At 37.4% G+C, this 16,912-nt stretch overlaps 3 protein-coding genes and 1 non-coding gene across 5 annotated transcripts; 1 reads left to right on the top strand and 3 right to left on the bottom strand.

The window, feature by feature from the left end:
- Positions 38-110, bottom strand: TRNAF-GAA. Its single transcript has one exon. It is a non-coding gene; the product is annotated as a tRNA-Phe (tRNA).
- On the bottom strand, positions 757-4,659 carry LOC109715094 (scarecrow-like protein 1). The gene is made up of 4 exons (XM_020239904.1): positions 4,573-4,659; positions 1,670-3,168; positions 1,377-1,532; positions 757-1,194 (listed from the first exon to the last, which is right to left on the bottom strand). Exons 2-4 carry the CDS (start codon positions 2,977-2,979, stop codon positions 996-998), a joined length of 1,665 nt encoding a protein of 554 aa, XP_020095493.1. The 5' UTR covers positions 2,980-3,168; positions 4,573-4,659; the 3' UTR covers positions 757-995.
- LOC109715107 (ras-related protein RABC1) lies at positions 5,104-8,509 on the top strand. Of its 2 annotated transcripts, none has more exons than XM_020239929.1 (7): positions 5,104-5,234; positions 5,358-5,512; positions 5,828-5,896; positions 6,018-6,083; positions 6,915-7,036; positions 7,164-7,292; positions 8,075-8,509. In XM_020239929.1, exons 2-7 carry the CDS (start codon positions 5,374-5,376, stop codon positions 8,180-8,182), a joined length of 633 nt encoding a protein of 210 aa, XP_020095518.1. In that variant the 5' UTR covers positions 5,104-5,234; positions 5,358-5,373; the 3' UTR covers positions 8,183-8,509. The 2 variants fall into 2 exon arrangements, with proteins under 2 accessions (XP_020095518.1, XP_020095527.1); XM_020239938.1 differs by having other exon boundaries at positions 5,121-5,234; positions 5,332-5,512.
- LOC109715102 (F-box protein SKP2A) lies at positions 9,060-13,277 on the bottom strand. Its single transcript, XM_020239915.1, has 5 exons — positions 13,103-13,277; positions 12,032-12,290; positions 10,771-11,119; positions 10,352-10,493; positions 9,060-9,686 (listed from the first exon to the last, which is right to left on the bottom strand). The coding sequence occupies exons 2-5, from the start codon at positions 12,277-12,279 to the stop codon at positions 9,286-9,288; spliced, it is 1,140 nt and encodes a 379-aa protein (XP_020095504.1). The 5' UTR covers positions 12,280-12,290; positions 13,103-13,277; the 3' UTR covers positions 9,060-9,285.

Raw genomic sequence — 16,912 nt, 5'->3', positions numbered from 1 at the left:
TGTGTGTGTGATTTCAATCTGAATGAAAAATATTAAATGCGGTGAGCGTGGATCGAACACGCGACCTTCAGATCTTCAGTCTGACGCTCTCCCAACTGAGCTATCCCCGCTTGTTAATTAAATTTTATGTACATATATATATATAATCCAGATTTTCATTGAACATGTAACAGTAAAAAGCAATAATTTGATTGTGATTCAAGCTTTGTAAATTCACAATTCAATTCTATTATAAAGTATCTAACCAAAGATTTAAGTATCGTGGCATAAGATCATGCCAGAGACTTGCTTGCATGGTAAGCATGGTGCGTGCCGAGTCGGGCTGATGCATGCCGGTCATAAAAAATACATAGATGCTGACACATAATAATATGAAATATTTATTTTTTTTAGCAACAAAATATTATAATTGTTTATTATATATTGTTATCAATATTTTAAATTTTATTGAAAAAACTACTTACTAATTCAAAGAATATAGGGTTTTGAACTGTACCATTAACACAGAGGCTATATCGTGCTGATATTTTGTTGGCACGATACGGCACAATAAATACGACTTGTGGATATGGGCACTTAAACCTTTGTGTATCTGACACTTTATATTTAGGTAAGGTCGTATAATATCCTATACTCATCTATATACTCTTATTGTCAAACAGGAAAAAAAAAAAAAAAAAGAACCGAGTTCTACGCAATAATTCCTTTAGCATTCAACCCAAAGTAGCAAATACTCAACAAAAATGTATGCATCACTTCACCAACAAAAACTTTTCATATAAACATTTCATACAGAGTGGGCAAAACCAACAAATCCGTAAAAGTGGAATAAACATACATGGATATAGCTGTATCTTTATATCCTTCACTTGGCTATTCAATTCGACGAATCGAATCACTTTTTACATGCACTCAAAAAAAGATGTAGTACAAATTAGTTAACATTTACACAACACACAGATACAAACTTAGGGCAAAGTAAGAGCAATAAGTTGTTATTGCCATGCCGAGGCGACAACCAAAGTTTTATCCTCCCAACCGAAGTAGAGTGCCCCTCCTTCCTCCTTAACCTTGTACCTGTCGCAGTACGACTTCAGTAACGATCTTATAGACCCGCTACTGTTTGCGTTAAACGGGCACGAGACGAACCCCGCCATTGTCATTCGCGCTCTCCATTTTCCCGCAGCTTCATACCTTCATTACAATAAGGTTGTGTCATTCATTCACGAATTGATATTAACATATCTATTTTAGTAAGAACATATAAAGTTTATTGAATCTGATCTGTCAATATCAAAGTTAGTTGTGTTGTCACATTACCCTATTTATTAAAAGCTTTTAGCTTTGAGAAATTCGTGAAAGTTGAATAGAATTACCTCTCTATGCGATCGGCGCCTTCGCAAGCTACAATGTTGACGATGTCTCGTGCGAGGCATTGCTTCTCGACGTTCATTCTATCTGCACTCTCCCGTGGAAGAGCAGCATCAAGTGAATTAAATACTGCCGAATAATAATTGTAGACCTCCACAAACCTATGATTCACAATGTTAAAGTTTAGGCATTAGCTTCATGTTTAAAGTAAAGGGTAAGTTTCAGAATGATTCTTCAAATGCACAGTGAAGTAATTCAAATATAGAGAAAATAGGGTTTCCTTTTCTAGATGACCAACCTTGGAAAAAATGGTGCTGTGTTAGTGTTCACATCCTGCTCGACAACCGTCACAAGTTTTGGCCCGAGGCCTTTCACCATGCGAAGGAGCTGGTCTCTCTGGTTCACTGTTGACACGCTCTCGTCCGGCATGTGGTGAAGCTGAAACGCGAAATTGACTAGTAATGCCTCCCCAGGGCGGCAATCTAGCATCGCAGGCGTCACGTCCTCAGTCCTTGATGCTATTGCTCGAAACTCAAATGGAACGCCACAGCCCTCCGCCAGCTTCTCAAGCCGCTGCCCTATAATTTTCAACCCGCCTACCGCCCGCTGCACTGATTCAGGATCATCCACCCCAGTTATTCTCAAGTGAGGCGGATTGTTCGACATAGTCGAAAGCGATTGTATCAGGGTTATGTACTGGCTCCCTTGGTTAATGTCAAAGTCTATTATGTGGACTCTCTCTTCGCCTTTAAAGGCCTCGGTGATAGCGTAGTTGGCGGCCATGAACCCGAACTTGAAACATGGGCAAACTTCGAATAGTATCTGCATTGCCGAGAGCCGATCAGACGTTGGTGGTTCTTTGCATTTCAATGCTTTGTATAGACCCTGTCCTGAAGAGGCTATTCTAGCCGCGAGGCCTTCGACAAGGTAGGCCGCGAGCCTTTGAGGTGGATCCCCTTGGATAGAGACCATGTGCCGAAGCTCGTTTATGATCGCTTGCGCTTCTTCTATGCTATCTTCCAATATCGCGGCCGCGCAGTCGAAAAGCAGCTGCTTGGGAGTTTGTGCTTCTTTACGATTACCGATACAATAGATGATTGACTCTGACGACGACTCCTTTGGTGAGCTTGCAACTAAGAGTTCTTTAATAGGTTCGACCCATTCCTCATCAATACCCATATCTTGGTCTGGATCATTATCATTCAATAATGCCTGCTCCAGTTCTTGAAGCTTCAACCTGATGTCATCTTCGGTGAAGTCCACTTCGTGCTCAGAGCTTCGATTATCCAATACTGACTGAGAACTATGGTGGGAGATATTGGAGCTTAGTGAAGAATCAGGTTGTTTTGCCGAGGAGAAGCAGGAGTTATATGGAGTGTTTAAAATAATAGAGGATCGGGTATTAGCCATCAAGTCATAGGGAGCTGACGAAACTTCTCTGTGGGACGTATGGACTCGCGAAGAATTGGTGAAGTATGCTTGCGCATATATATCAGAAAGGTAGGAATTGGCCCTATAATGGAATCGCTCATCTGAGATGAACATTTGCATTCTCTCGCTGCTGCTTTTACGTGCAGAAAGGTTTGTGTCACCATAGGAAGTAGACATGGTATTTATTTCTCAAATATCCTCGGAATCACTAAATTTCAAGTTCCACACCTTTGTTCAATAATTTAGAAAGAATAAGACTGAAGTTTCAGTTAATGGTTGGGATTGGACACCACAACCAAGAGCTCATGATTCTGATATTTTATCTATCAGCTTATTCAGACCAAAAATAAATATACATCTTTGTTCCTGCAATTAGAATAAAGAGAGAAAATTAAATGACTAGTCTCAAAGCACCAGTTGCATAACGCAAGTAACACAACCCACTAACATGCTTGAATGAACTGAAAAGAGTTAAGTAAATAAATCAAGTAAAGCTTTCGCATCAAAGGGAGAGTTATAATCACTTTAGGATCCCCTGTGCCGATACAACACAAGGACTGTTCTGTTTCAATCGCGTCAATACCCTCTTGTTTTCAATTTCTGAAATGAAACTGTTTTACCTTATGTTCATTGCCATTCGGTTTAATGTACAATGATCCACATAAATATTCCTTATTCAGTCACTTCCAAGTCTAGTTGATAAATTGTGAATGAAGTATAACCTATTCAATGATAAACCAAATTTTTTTAGCATTTTCCCTAATCAGAAATTTAACTCGTCCCAATGTATCATGCCAATCTACTCCTACACCTGACCAAACTTTTCATGTTATGATATGGTGTTCTAGAGTATAATCAGAACCTATATAAAGTAGAAAATATTAAGACACAATTCTGGAGAGCTTAAGTTTTCACCTGATCAAACTTTTCATGTTATAATATGGTGTTCTAGAGTACAACCAACAAATGTACAACTATGATAGAACCTATACCAAATATTAAAACACGGTTCTCTAGAGCTTAAGTTTCCACATGATGATCAAACTTTTCATGTTATAATATGGTGTTCTAGAATATAACCAACAAATGCAGTACCACAATAGTACCTATGAAGTACAAAAATATTAAAACACGGTTCTCTAGAGCTTCAGTTTTCAGAGAGAAATGATTGACCCACATGGTATCAGCACACAAGTTCTAGAATTCAAATCCCGCCAGACTCGTAGTTTCAGCTAATTCTCTTCCATTTTGTTGAAGTCTACATCTTACCAGACTCCTAGTTTTATTTAATTCTTTCTCATTTAATTCAAGTTCATATCATTGAGCCCATCAAAATGCCTCGAGCCCAGACGCGACAGGAAGTATAGAATATAAAAGTACTATTCTAGAGACAAAATGATTGTTTCACATGAAGTGCTTCTTATTTCCACAGAATCTCTTCTAAAACTTCATGATTCCACTAGAATAACAACACATGGAGCTAGATTAATTATATCCTCTATTTGAGATCAGAATTGATCTCCTTAGTCGCATCACAACACTATGTAATCCTTCAATCTACATATCAAGCTCAAATTTGACCCCAAAATCATGATTCCACAACCAATTTTGAGCAAAAACAACTTAACATCACCATATTATTAGCAGAGAAACATCAAATCTACAGCAAACAATTCGATCTAAAAATAAACCACAACAGAAACGAATCGAAGGGAAAATAGATTGGGAGGGAGAGAGAGAGAGAGAGAGAGAGAGAGAGAGAGAGCTCACGAGATCGGAATCGCGGAGAGAGATAGAGAAAGAGGGAGATCGAAAACCTAATTAGTGTACACAGGAGAAATGAAATGTATAACTGGGGGAGTTGAATGTAAATAGAGATTTGTGGGGGGAGATCCGTTAAAATGTCAACGGGCGCGGGTCAGCTTTGATATTACAAATCGGTCCTTGTATTTTAAATCTTTTAAAAAGGGTGTAACGTGCAATAATCAATCACCATAGTTGAGGCGTTCCAAGAACTTTCAATTTTATTTTAGTCCCTCAACTCTCAATAATATTACCTTAAATTTTTATTTTAGAGTAAAAATAATTACTTGTATCCACATTACAAATTTCACCAATTTTTTATGCGGTTTATTTTTTTTAATTTAATGATCCAACTTCTAAACAAAAAAGTTATTGCTTAATACATATAAATGATACTTTAATAAGAGTTTAGGGGCTATAGTATCAAATTTCAAAGTTTGAGGACCGAATAAAACCGATGTGAGAGGTTGGGGACCGAATATATAAGTAAAAGTTTTATTTATATTTTGTTAATTAATAATAATTCGTTGCCTCCCGAAGCTTTTCGTGCCCATTTCGAGATTCCGCCCCCTTCGATTTTACCCCAAATCGCCTCGAAACCCTAGATCTCAGCCTCCTCCTCCTCCAAGGTACGACGATTCCTAGCCCCTTAGGGTTTCCAACGAATCAATTTGCGTTGAAACTGATCTACGGGATCCAATTTATGATTTGTTCCTCTTGTTTTAGGTTTTTTTTTTTTTTTTTGGGGTTAGGTTTTGATTTGATTCCATGGATTCGGCTTCGTCGAGCCAACCCGAGTTCGATTACTTGTTCAAGCTGCTTCTGATCGGGGACTCTGGGGTTGGGAAGAGTAGTCTCCTCCTACGGTTCACCTCGGACTCCTTCGAGGACCTTTCTCCTACGATCGGTGAGGTCTCGGATCGTCTGTTGTGATGTTCTAATTGTTTCGTTCTTGGGATCAAAAATGTATGCTGATTGGATTAGCGAGGTGTTTTGTAGAGATTGATGAGTTTTTGCAAGGAAAGGAGGAGAATTTATTGATTTTTGATGTGAAAAGTAGTGTTTGTGGTGTAGAAAATGTGCTTTTGCTTGATGTTTCTTGTTTATCTGGATTAATTTGGCTACATTTGACTAAATTTTTTGGTAATTCAAGTTATGCAATGTATAATATATTACATTCGCATTCTACTCCTTTAATTTAAAAATAAAACCCTTTCTTCAGGTGTGGATTTCAAGGTAAAAATGGTTAATATTGGTGGAAAGAAATTGAAGCTTGCAATTTGGGATACAGGTGATTGTTCCGCTTTTGTATCGTATGCGGTCTCATTGAGTTTTTTATCTTATTAGGATGCTCCTGAAATGTAAACAATTTATCCAAAACTGGTAATAACACGAGATAATATGTAATGCAGCGGGTCAGGAGCGGTTTAGAACTTTGACGAGCTCATACTACCGAGGAGCTCAGGGGATTATAATGGGTATGTAATTTTCTTCTTTCACCTCGTCATCCTGTAATAATTCAAAATTGTTACTACTAATAATTTAATATGCATTTTCCTATACAGCTTGCTCGAACTGTTAATTAATTTCTTCATATTGTTTTGCGTCTTCAGTTTATATCTAGTGGTGTCCTTCATTCTATTGTTCAAGTTCTGTGAAGTTACTGGTTTTGAATTCATGGTGAATATATTATGGGCATGATTGTAGAAGTGATATTTCCAACCTTGTCCAAAACATTGTTATTATCGATGTGACTTTGGGGTTAAACACATTGTAATTTTCGGAAATTGGCAATCCGTAGAATCGGGATATGTGCACTAAGTTGATGCCAGAACAAATTCAAGTGTTTCTCATTGGCGAGTGATGAAGTGGGAAGGTAAAGTGTGAATATACGCCCTAATTTGCTGAACGTGCGAAAGGAAGAAAAGGAAGACCAGTAACAAAATTAATGTAGCGGATGATTCAGCAGTCAAGTTGCAGGATTTTGATTTGATATCTGATACCCGTCGAACAAATTCTCAAGTTTTAGGTATTAGACTGACGAACAAATTCTCGAGATTTGGTGTGGGAAGGATGGTTTCCCAAAGATAGGTTCTTTATTTGTAAACAGAAGTATACAGCATTCATTTCCATGCCGCTACCAGTAGTAATCTTTACTCTTTAGCTCATGCCTCGAGAGTTACTCTTCACATTGGTGCTTCCGAGGTTCTTTTAGAACTAAATCGACTTCACGAAAGTTCAATGTAAAGTGAACGCGACAGTTGAAATCAGTCTCTGATCTTCACTTTTAATTTTGTTTTTTGTTCTAGTTTATGACGTAACACGGAGGGACACATTTACCAATCTCTCTGACGTCTGGGCCAAGGAGATCGACCTTTATTCAACTAATCAAGACTGCATAAAGATGCTGGTTGGCAACAAAGTTGACAAGGTAATGCTTGCATATTGGTTGGTGATTTCTCGGGCGTTGTTATAGGCCACCCTACTTTTTGAAACTTGTGGGTAATTTCTTGGGCACTTTTACTGTTGTATTTTGACTGAAAGGGTCTTCTTTACAGGAAAGTGAAAGAGTTGTTACGAAGAAAGAGGGCATTGATTTTGCTAGGGAATATGGTTGCCTGTTTCTAGAATGCAGCGCAAAAACAAGAGTAAATGTTGAGCAATGCTTTGAGGAGCTCGTCTTGAAGGTATTCTCTGTTCAAGTACTAGCACTGTTATACTTGATTGGCTGCCATTTACTGTACAGTTTCTCACTAACTGGTTCATTAAGTCACGGATAAACATCTCATGAGTCACAGATAAACATCCATCTCGTTATATAGCAAAGACCAAAGATAAAGAAACTCATAAGATGAACAAATTGAATTCAACATATAAAGCACAATAGAGTACAGCTTCTTTTTATTTTCTTTGTTGTTTTTCTTTGTGTGTTGTATGTGTGACTGTTTTCTACTGTTCGAGGTGAAGGAGTAGGAAAAAAAAAAATCTCCGATTATGTACATCCACGATGTGACCCAACAATAATGTGCTCTTTTTGGTTTCGTTTTAGCCTTTTCTTTTCTTTTGTTTTCTTTTTTGGGTCATAGTACTTAGGTCTAACGAATTCCAGGATCGGAAATGAAATTTCTCTCGTCATGAAAGCAAATTTTGCACAAAAAGCTATCTTTGCTATCTTCATAAGTTAACCTCCAACACCAGCACATATGCACAGACTTGGACACAACCCATAACAATGAATACTAAATGTTGGAGGGAATTTTGTCGTTTCATCAACTTAGTCCGTTCTGATTTCTGAGTTCTGAGTAAATTTTGCAACAAAGATGAGCATGCACCCAAGTAAAAAAAAAACAAGGGGAACATGAATTCGCCATATTTTGGCTCAGCTTTTCACCATGTTTCCTCAGTGGACCTTTTTAAGTCACAGTACATCAGCTAACGACTGGTCCTGTGTTCCCTAACTATGCCGCAGATCTTGGAGACACCAAGCCTTTTGGCCGAGGGTTCGTCGGGCATCAAGAAGAACATCTTTAAGCAGAAGCCGCCAGAAGCTGATGCTTCCACAAGCAGCTGTTGCTAACCTGACTTCTCTTGTGCGCGGTGATACAAAAAAAGATTCATGGTTTGAGGTGATTTCTTTGTTATTTCTTCTCATGTATAGTACATTCTCTAAAGATATGCTCTCTCTTACTGTTATATACTTTTCATACATTTTTCTTGTCACAGTTGCTTCGTTTTATTATACGTGCAGTTTTACGGTTTAGTATTTACTCATTTTATAAGAAAATAATGCATCCTATAAAGTTGTTTGTTGATTTGTTCCAGTGCTCAATAATCCTGTATAAATGTGGATATACAGATATACTTGGTGGCATCTTAAGTAAGCAAAAAAATCGAGTTCTGTTTGTGTGCGCGCGTGTATTTTTTTTTCATTCTTTTCTTTTTCTTTTTGTGGAGTATGTGACAAAGAATAATGAACCTGCAGAACAGGAATTTGCCTAAGTGTCTGAAATCTTTGCTGTGGCCAGAAGTAGAAACATCTAATCTCTATTCGCAGCTTTCGAAGCTCATACTTGATATTTTGAGTCTTCTCATTGCTGAAATTTCATCTGATCAGATCAACAAACCTTATGCAAGCTATTGTTTATCTGGTTCAATCAACACTAAGATTTGATTTGGCTTTCGATACCATATTTTCAGCTGATCAGCTACTAGGAGCCCATTTGAACGAAGTTCTTTTCTAATAAAATTATAAAAAATATATCATAACTAACTCATTGAGCTCGACATGATGCGATATTTTATTTATAAACAGGCGATTATATTTTTCTTTCATACTTTTTCACTGCACGTAATCCCAAATGGAGCTTAAGAACCTTCTAAATGTAAACCAAGAGGGTTTAAGAAGCTTAAGGAAACTACTGAACAATAACCAACAGTTGCATACTTGGGAGTCATAACCAACATAGGCCAAGGCACATCATTTACTTATATATCCTTCGTCGCAAATCCGCGGTTTAATTTACTGAAGCCTCTGAAGAAACAGTCCCAGCTATATTACATATAAAGACCATCCATATATATATATATATATATATACACATACAACAAAACCTTAAGTGCGATTTAAAACACGCCTTTTCGAGAACCCATTCAAACGAAACACACCCAGCAGAAACAGACTCAGTAAGCATGGTTGGAAAGGACCGATCTCCCTGCGCGGTGAGCCTGTACCGCGCAGGCGCAGTGGACCGAGGTGAGGCTGAGGCAGCCGCTTATGATGAGGGAGTGGCGCTCGGGGCAAGTGTGGAGGGCCGGGAAGGAGTCGCAGACGGCCTGGACGGCGGGCGGGGTGAGGGCGGTGCACTGGCCGATGTTGAGGCTCGCGAGGCCTTCTTTCTCGTCAAACCCCCCGCCGCGGGTGGTGGCGCTGCCGCAGATCTGGTCCTGTGGGCCTCGCTTGCTTCTCACGCGGCCATTTTTCGCAAGGGAGTACATTGCGCGGTCGGTGATGTTCTGGCAGTAGTAGAGGCCGAGGGTTCTCAGGTGGAGGCAGCCGTTGGCCAGAGCAATCACACTTTCATCTGCACTTGTTTGTAAAAATGTAGTGGAGGATCTGAGGTTGTTTAAATTGTCCAAACTAGTAGAAGAATGATGAAACACAAGTGAAAAGGCACATGAGATCACTCAAATTGTTTTTAAAATGTTTAAGAGCTGATGCATATTTTGCTTATACATCTATAGCAACTCGAAATCTTTTAAGATTTAGAACCAAAGCATTTACGAGATCAAAATCATGTTCATTAAGTTACAGTTACTGGAGGAAAAATAAATAAAATAAAATAAAATAAAAAACGGAGCAGACATATACGACTAACTTAGATCAACATTATACACAACCGACACAAAATCCAACAATAAGGTTAGACAACCCGCGGTTTTCTAGTTCTTTGCATACCGGTGCTAAGAAAGAAATTCAGTGAGACCATAGATTCAAATAGTTTTGTGAATTAATGTTTTGGCCTACGCCTATCGTCGTACTTCACAGCGACTAAAATTACCATTTGAACACTTGTTTGACGTAATTTAAGTCGCACTGTAAAACACATAGGGTCGAGGACGACTTAATTGACCAACTCAGGAACTAAATCATGTATCTAAATGAGGACCAACTCATGGTTCCTCAATTCCAACAGTTTAATGATGACTCACTTTTAAAAAAAAAAAATAATGTCGACCATCTAAGTACCTGTTATAAGGACGCAGCCACATAGATCGAGAGCCCTAAGATCAGGACAACCTGATGCCAAGCTTGTCACTCCTTTATCACTAACAGCCTCGCACCATCCGAGATTCAGAAACTGCAACTGACCGCAATTGCATGCAATAGCCTGCATCCAAATAAATAATTATAAAACTTCATAGAAGAAAACATAAGGAAAAAAAAACCCTGCAAAATTATGAACTTATAATTGTCCCTGCAAAATCTGAATTTACATGCTATAATGCCCTTCAAAACATTTTCTAAAGAATTAGACGATTCCTAGATAAATAAAGGTGTTTTTGCAAGAAAATGCACCTTCAAGGAATATATATGAAAATTCAGATTTCAAAGGGGTATAAGGGGGTGTGGAATTAGCTAGTTGAGAACACATTGGACTACAATACCTCTAGAGCTCGGTCTGTTGCAGCTTTCACACACCCACAAAGATTCAAGTAATTGAGGTTCTTGCAGTGACTTGTCAGATAAGCTAGGCCAGAATCAGTAAAAGAAGAACACCCACTAATATTGAGTCTTGTAAGGTGAGGCCATCCGCGAGATAGGGCATACAACGAACGGTCACTCAACTTTAAGCTTCCGCTAAGATCAAGATCTCTCAAATCATGGCAGTGTTTTGCGACAATTTCGACCGCACTGTCCTCAAGTTGCGGTCTGTTCTGTCGTAGAGTCAGGACCTGAAGTTTCGTGAACTTGGGAGCGAGCGAATCTACAAGACTAGTCATGTTGTTCTTGCACCTGGAATGAAACTTAAATACAGTAAGTTAAAACGAAGGGATCAGCAAAATCAAACTGATCTCAACTACAATCAGGTAAAAAAAGGATGGAGACCTCCTCTCTATATGCCATTTGAAGAAAACAAACCAAACTTCTCTGATTTCTAGTGAACGGTTAACAGCTTACAGCTAGCAGTGCCGCTGATTTCTAGTGAATCACAAACTCAATTTCTAAAAAGCAATTAAAATTGAGAGAACTCAATCACAAAAGTAAAGTTAAACGATCTGTATCAACACAACAAAAACCCACTTGGTACTCTAGAAATTGGAATACTAATAGATTCTCCACTAACAATATCAATTCTGAAAAACTTTCATTATTAAATTGCGACGACGGTACAACAGCGATTGTCGATTAAAGTGATCTATGCAAATAATTTGATATCATTAAAGTAAAGAGAAGATCAGTTTTGAACTCTGAAGACAATATATTCTTCCAAAGAATCCAAAATTTCACATTCCTATCATTCCACCATTTTTCTTGCCTATTATTTCACCTTTTCATCTAACATCACGAATCACAACAAAATCCCCAGCATTCCCATTTTAAGGGCCCGTTTGGTATTGAGGCCGATCTAATGTTAAGCAGAATTATGATGAAAGTATATAACGATATGCTTTCTCGTTTTTCGGTGAAACCACAGAAAATATATCCTAATCTACTCATTGTGATGTGCGCAATGTGCTATTACGTCGGAAGACAAATCGACATTTTCTTATTGTACTTTCTCGCCATACGTATCGCAATCTCTCCATAATTCTCCATAATTCCAAACAGTGCCTAAGTAACAATCCTAAGCTAATGCGACATATAATTACAACATATGGAAAGAAAAGAAATAACAAAAGGAGAAGAAGAGTTTGAGTTGCTCACCATGAGAGGGAGAGGCTAGTGAGGCCCAAACACAAAGCATCTCTCCACCCGGTACAAACGCCGGAGGCCACGATGACCGTCTTGTCGTCGACGAGCGACACGATCCTCAACAGCAGCTCCATCGGGAGATCCTTCCAACCGGCCATGACCGGCCCCGCCCGCTCCATCTTCCCCCCTTCGCCCGCCACCATCAGGTTCTTAAACCATACATCCAATCCTCCTCCACTCCCTGGCCTTCCACTCACCATCTTTGTATCTCCTAAATAAGGGTAAATTACTCATTAGCCTACATATCAACCAGATACTTGGATCGAAATGGCACATACCAACACATCAAACAACTTCTCAACTAATTAGCTAATAGATCAATGAAAGAACTAGATCAAAAATGTGATTTTGATGAGATCAAATTCAAAACCCGATTAAATGGTTCATAAATACATACAAAAGGTACTAATTTGGCGATCCTAATCCTAGCAACAAAGCAAACAACTTTTGAACAAGTATTATTAGAGCTATATTTAGACATAATAAAAACCTAACTTTCCCCTTAAAAGAAGAAGGAGAGAGGCGTTACTGAAACGCACTGAACACAAACTAAGACGAAACGCATAAGCTTGGAGAGGGAAACAACAAACACAGCGATAAAAAACCCAAAATTACCACAAAATTACAAAATTTTGAAATTTAGATATGTATAGAAGAAGAAATTATAAAAAACAATTGGAATTACTCGCCGGTGTCAGAGAAAACTAGGAGAAAAACGGAGAAATCGGAGCATCCAAAACCCTAATCGGACAAACAAGGGGGGGTAAAACTAAAGCTACAAAAAGCGATCGAAACCCAACAAAACCAACAAAAAGAGTAACCCTAACTCCACAAACGAGTTAAAAGGCTCCTAAAACGAGGGCGATAAAGCAGAAACAGAGGCCAACCGATTAAAAACCCACAAAAAAAAAAAGTAGCCAAAATAAGAGAAAAATCTAAACTTGGACACGATCGCAGCGAAATCAAACACCCCGAGGCAGGGATTAGAGGACTTGGACACAGAAGAAGCGATCGATCACTCACCTGGTGCAAAAACCCCACAGAGAGTTCTCGATTCTCCAACCAAACGGCTACAAACGGATCAAATTGGGTGAACTGAGCGATTGATAGATGAAAATTTTGGAAATTTTGGGTTAAAAGGTGGAAAATTGTGGGTACTAGGCGATCAAAATGGAGCTCGAAGCCCCGAATTGAGACTCCGCCGCTTAGGGTTTTAAATAGAAGGGAACAGCGACGTATGCGGCTGTGGGAGAGAGCGAGGGAGACGACACGAGAACGCGGAAATAGTTGCGTGGACCTGGTCTATAGACCTGGTCTATCAAATTATAAAAAAAATTATATTATATTAAGCCGGTCCTACCAATTGGAGCCGTCAATGGGCGAACAAGAGCGAGCTGGGGTCGGCTCGTGTTCACTTCTTCGTTAAATGAGCTGAACAAGAGTTAGCTCACGAGTAGCAACTTAGATCGTCAGTCCTTCTACTAGTAGAGGTTACGAGAAAATTAAAAATTAAAATTTTAATCTAATAATTATATTCACGAAATATAGGTCTCTTTTTATTTGAATCGGCTTAAAATCTAAATAGTTGAAACATATAAATATATATTCGAACTTCAACGAGTCAAATACTAGCAAGTGGATCTTAGTTCATATTCGGCTCGTTAAGATTTCGGGTTGAAAAATTACTCGTGTTCAGCTCAAAGTAACCTCGAGACTGATGCTCTCTACTAGCCGGCGAATAGAGAGATAGATTGCCAGCAGCCTAATACGAACCAAAAAAAAAAGAAAAGAAAAGCCTTCAAATACGATCCTTATAGTTTCACACTTTTTTATTTTAGTATCATATGATTTAAAGTGTATCAATTCAGTGCCCCGTGGTTTTATTTTTCTCTTTTTATTATTTTCTTTACTAATTTTTTCGTTAAATCAGTGAGAAAAGTTAAAACTAAAAGATATTAAAGTGAATATTCGATAAACGTAGATGAGATATTTAAAATTTTTATATACAATTTAATAAAATATTAAGGACACGAATTACTAAATTGATACATTTTAAATCAGAGTACTAAAATGAGAAAGTGCGAGACCACAGAGATGACATTTGAATTTTACCCCAAAAAAGAGTACAGGGATCCGGTGTACAAAGCGCGGTGCACGGAGAAGGGACGACGAGGAGTATGGACACGTGGCGAACGCAGGTAGGGTGCAGCGGGGGAGGTGGGGCCCAGTGGGCCGGGGGAGGGAGATGGCGACACGCAAGCAGTGCCGTGGAGAAGGCGACGAAACAAATAATAATAATAATAATAATAATAATAATAATAATTCTTATTATTAATTATTATTTAATTATTTTTGTGAGGTGGAGATGCGTCGGGAGACGCGAAACGCCGAAACCGCCAAAAAAGTAAACACAATTCTAATTAATTAGGTTTCCCCCAATTTTAGCTTTATATACTTTTCCTAGGGGTATATTAGTAAATTTACTAAAAAAACTTTTTTTTTTTTGGAGGGGAAATAAAAAGCCTGTTTGTTTAGACGAAAATCCGACTAAGAATTCGTGAATTCATGTAACGCAAGCAAGAGATCGCTGGCATTTGGACGTAACCACTATCTCCGACTTCCATGGGACCCGCACGGCCCGCAAGTGCGAGGTCGTCTCAAAGACCACGAAGTAGTGAGTTTCGTCGTACAGACGAAACTCACCGTCTTCTATGGAGTGTAGTTCTAATTAAGAATTTGAGTGCCGTGACATGAAGTAGTGTCGAAAGCTTACCGGCACGGTACGGCACGGTGCGTGTCGAACCGTGTTGATGCGTGCCAGTCAAAAAAACTCTTGTGTGCTGACACATAATAGCATGAAATATTTATTTTCTTTAGCAACAAAATATTTTAACTATTTATTATATTTTTTTATCACATCTTTTAAATTTTATTAAGAAAATTACGTATTAATTTAAAAAATAGAGAGTTTTGAGCTGTACCATCGGCACGAAGTCTGTATCGTGTCAGTATCTTATTGGTATAGTATCTTATTTGTTATATTAAAACCTTAGTTCTAATATAACAAATACGGCCTAAATTTACGTGTTTTTTCCGCGAAAATTCTTCTTTTATTATGGTCCAAGAGCTCAAACACTCCATTCATCCGTACTAGATAGTCAAGGAGATTCTCTGTATATTTTTGAACAATTTGAAAAAGAGTTAAAGTTTAGAGAATCTATATACATATATATATTTCTAAAATAAAAAAATTATTAATAAAAAGTTGTTAGGGCATATTCTAGTAAGTTTATTCAATAGTATTTTTTTTCATAAAGTAAAGAATTCGAATTTAAAACCTCCTGTTCCAATATTATTATGTGAAATAATTAATTTTTAAAAAAAATTAAGCAAAAACAATATTTCAATCATTTAATTATATTCCACAAGTCGTAATAATTAGAAGTTAAAAAATAACAGCAACTTCAACTTAATTTTTTTTTGCCTCTATTACATATATAAATATTGTTAGGAAATTAAAATCTAATGAAAAAAATATTTTTTTTCCCCAAATGAAAAGTAAAAAGGCATTGTTATTAGGGATCTCATGTTAGTTTTACTCAAGCTCCCTCAACTCAAGTAAGTTTCAAATCAATTGGGTGAGACTTGTAGATAGGGTTTAGTACTACTTTTATTCTTTCCTTCATTGGGATATCTCATACCTAACCTATGATAAAGCAAGGAGAATAATAATAGAAAAATAGTAATAATGGGATAAGTTGATTAATATTATTATTTTTTTAAAAAAAATTTAGAGCCAATTTGGTGGGATTGTTGATGTTGAACTTAGAATCTTAGGAGCCCTCACTACTATAAATTTGGTTAGCTATATACATCTTAAAAGTCTTTCGCCTTATTATAGGGTGTCGTGTCGTTAAACAAAGTGTTACTTTAGTAGTGCTTATAGAAAAAATAAGCATTACACTAAAATTTCTTTAATGAATTTTCTTTATACATAATTAAAGTTTTAAGTTTCAAATTACAAGTTTCTGTCTTAGGATTGCAGAATCTTATCTTTGATTTTTGCTGTAGTATATATATCATGATTTATTTACTAAATGCTTATTACAGATGGCCGGTTATCTGTTACTGAAAGCAAAAGCAGATCATTTTCAAAATGCTTAGTAGCAAATGCTGAATCTTGAAGCACTAAAAGTGTGAACATGATTCGAGTCAGCTTCAACCGAAGATCGTGGAGTTTCGTTCGTGTGCTTTGAGATATGATAATAGTATTTTATTTACGTAACAATATCTCTAATCATGCTAACTAATATTAACCACTAAATATTACATAATATTTGGGATTATTTATAGCATTAGTTCCTATGTTTGCATCAATGGTACTCTATATTAATGGGACAATAATTGTTTAAGTTTTCTTTTTTCTTTTTTCTTTTTTTTTTTGTATAAGCTAGAGATAAAGGTTCTTTTTCGAAAATGGTTAGCTTTGTGGTTAACTTAACCCACTCCCCCTACTTTTTAGTGAACAAAAGGGTCCACAAAATACTTCATATCTTGTCTCCTTTGTGTCCTTTTGCTCCCCTACAATGAACCTGGCCTAAATTTTGTACCAAATCAGTGTCAAAGTTGCATGAATTACAGGGAGTAGTACAAAGATGATAAGTTTCCCCTATTTGGATAATAATGTGACATCAACATAACAAGCGTGTAGTGCACTTAAGAAAGGGAAAGTGGTGCTTTTCATGTCACAATGAATGAAACCAAGTTCATATATTCACCTTTGGATGGTGTTTGCTTATCTAAAATAGTTCTTTTCTAAAATGCGAGATTAGA

The sequence above is a fragment of the Ananas comosus genome, linkage group 1, assembly GCF_001540865.1.
Source record: "Ananas comosus cultivar F153 linkage group 1, ASM154086v1, whole genome shotgun sequence".
NCBI lineage: Eukaryota > Viridiplantae > Streptophyta > Magnoliopsida > Poales > Bromeliaceae > Ananas > Ananas comosus.
The sequence above is the reverse complement of the archived record's forward strand: the minus strand, read 5'-3'. Positions and strand labels throughout refer to the sequence as shown.